This window comes from Penaeus monodon, chromosome 27 (genome assembly GCF_015228065.2).
Source record: "Penaeus monodon isolate SGIC_2016 chromosome 27, NSTDA_Pmon_1, whole genome shotgun sequence".
NCBI classification, from domain to species: domain Eukaryota; kingdom Metazoa; phylum Arthropoda; class Malacostraca; order Decapoda; family Penaeidae; genus Penaeus; species Penaeus monodon.
The window spans coordinates 13820514-13821519 of record NC_051412.1 but is presented as its reverse complement, the minus strand read 5'-3'; the positions used below and the strand labels follow the sequence as shown (position 1 = coordinate 13821519).

General features: G+C 39.8%; 1 protein-coding gene across 1 annotated transcript in view; it reads left to right on the top strand.

Moving 5' to 3' along the window:
• The window catches only part of LOC119590584, a gene marked incomplete at its 5' end in the record, with an annotated part of 2959 nt that overhangs the window by 1239 nt on the left and 714 nt on the right, over positions 1–1006 (top strand). Inside the window, 1 exon segment of the mRNA XM_037939258.1 lies at positions 1–1006. Within this exon segment, the coding sequence (XP_037795186.1) occupies positions 1–517 (517 nt within the window).

Genomic DNA, 1006 nt, shown 5'->3' with positions numbered 1-1006 from the left:
TTCTGGAATGGTCACTGATACACCTCAGAGTAAGAAAAAGAGTGTGAAGCCGAAGGTAGTCTCTGACTACATTGCCGGGACAAAGGGAGTAGATACGACCAACCAATTTCTTGTGTCCTACCAGACTGTCCGAAAGTCCATCAAATGGTATAAGAAGGTGATATTGTACCTTCTTGACATAGCTGTAGTTAACTCCTTCTGCGTGCATCAGGCCCTGGGAGGGATGTTAAGCCAGTTTGATTTCCAAGTACAGCTCATCCGTGATCTTCTCCAAGAGTCCACTACCATAAGGAGGGGATCGAACCAAAGGAATAAACACCCAACCACAGTCCCATTGGAGCGTCGTCTTCAGGGAACAATATCACACCATCAGCAAGTGGTTCCTGGTAGGAAATATCGCCGCTGTAAGATGTGCAGGCAAAATGGTAAGAGGAAGGTGACTAGGATCATATGCAGAGCCTGCAAAATACCCCTTTGCAAGTATGGCTGCTTCGAGCAGTGGCACTCGCAGACATAAGCAGGAGTTGCCCTCTTCCTCATCATCATTGTTATTAGTGATTTTGGCAGTGGGAATTTCTTGGCTTATTTTTTTCATCTTTGTAAGTGAAAACAGAATTAAAAAATAGATTTTTTTCCTCCCATAATTCTATAATACATAACAGAGTTGAAAGATCATGGTGAGCCTATACAGTCTTTTGCGACATTAATAAACCAGATCAGATGGCTAATAGTAATCTCACAATATGTTAAAACACAAAGAAAATTAATTACACAGCAAAAAAATTTGTTCTCCAAGTGGATGTAATGGCAAAAATCAGTTCCTTGTATACAAGTTAATTCTTTATTATGTTTTGAGCTGATAGCAATGTATCCTCATAAAACCTGTGTGCAGTGTTTTAGGTATATTGAAGGATCCCTTTGATGAATGTCAGAACTTTATACTGTGTTGATACATTTGTAGAAATATCACTCTGCACATATGTATATTGTAAGGTGAGACAGTAGT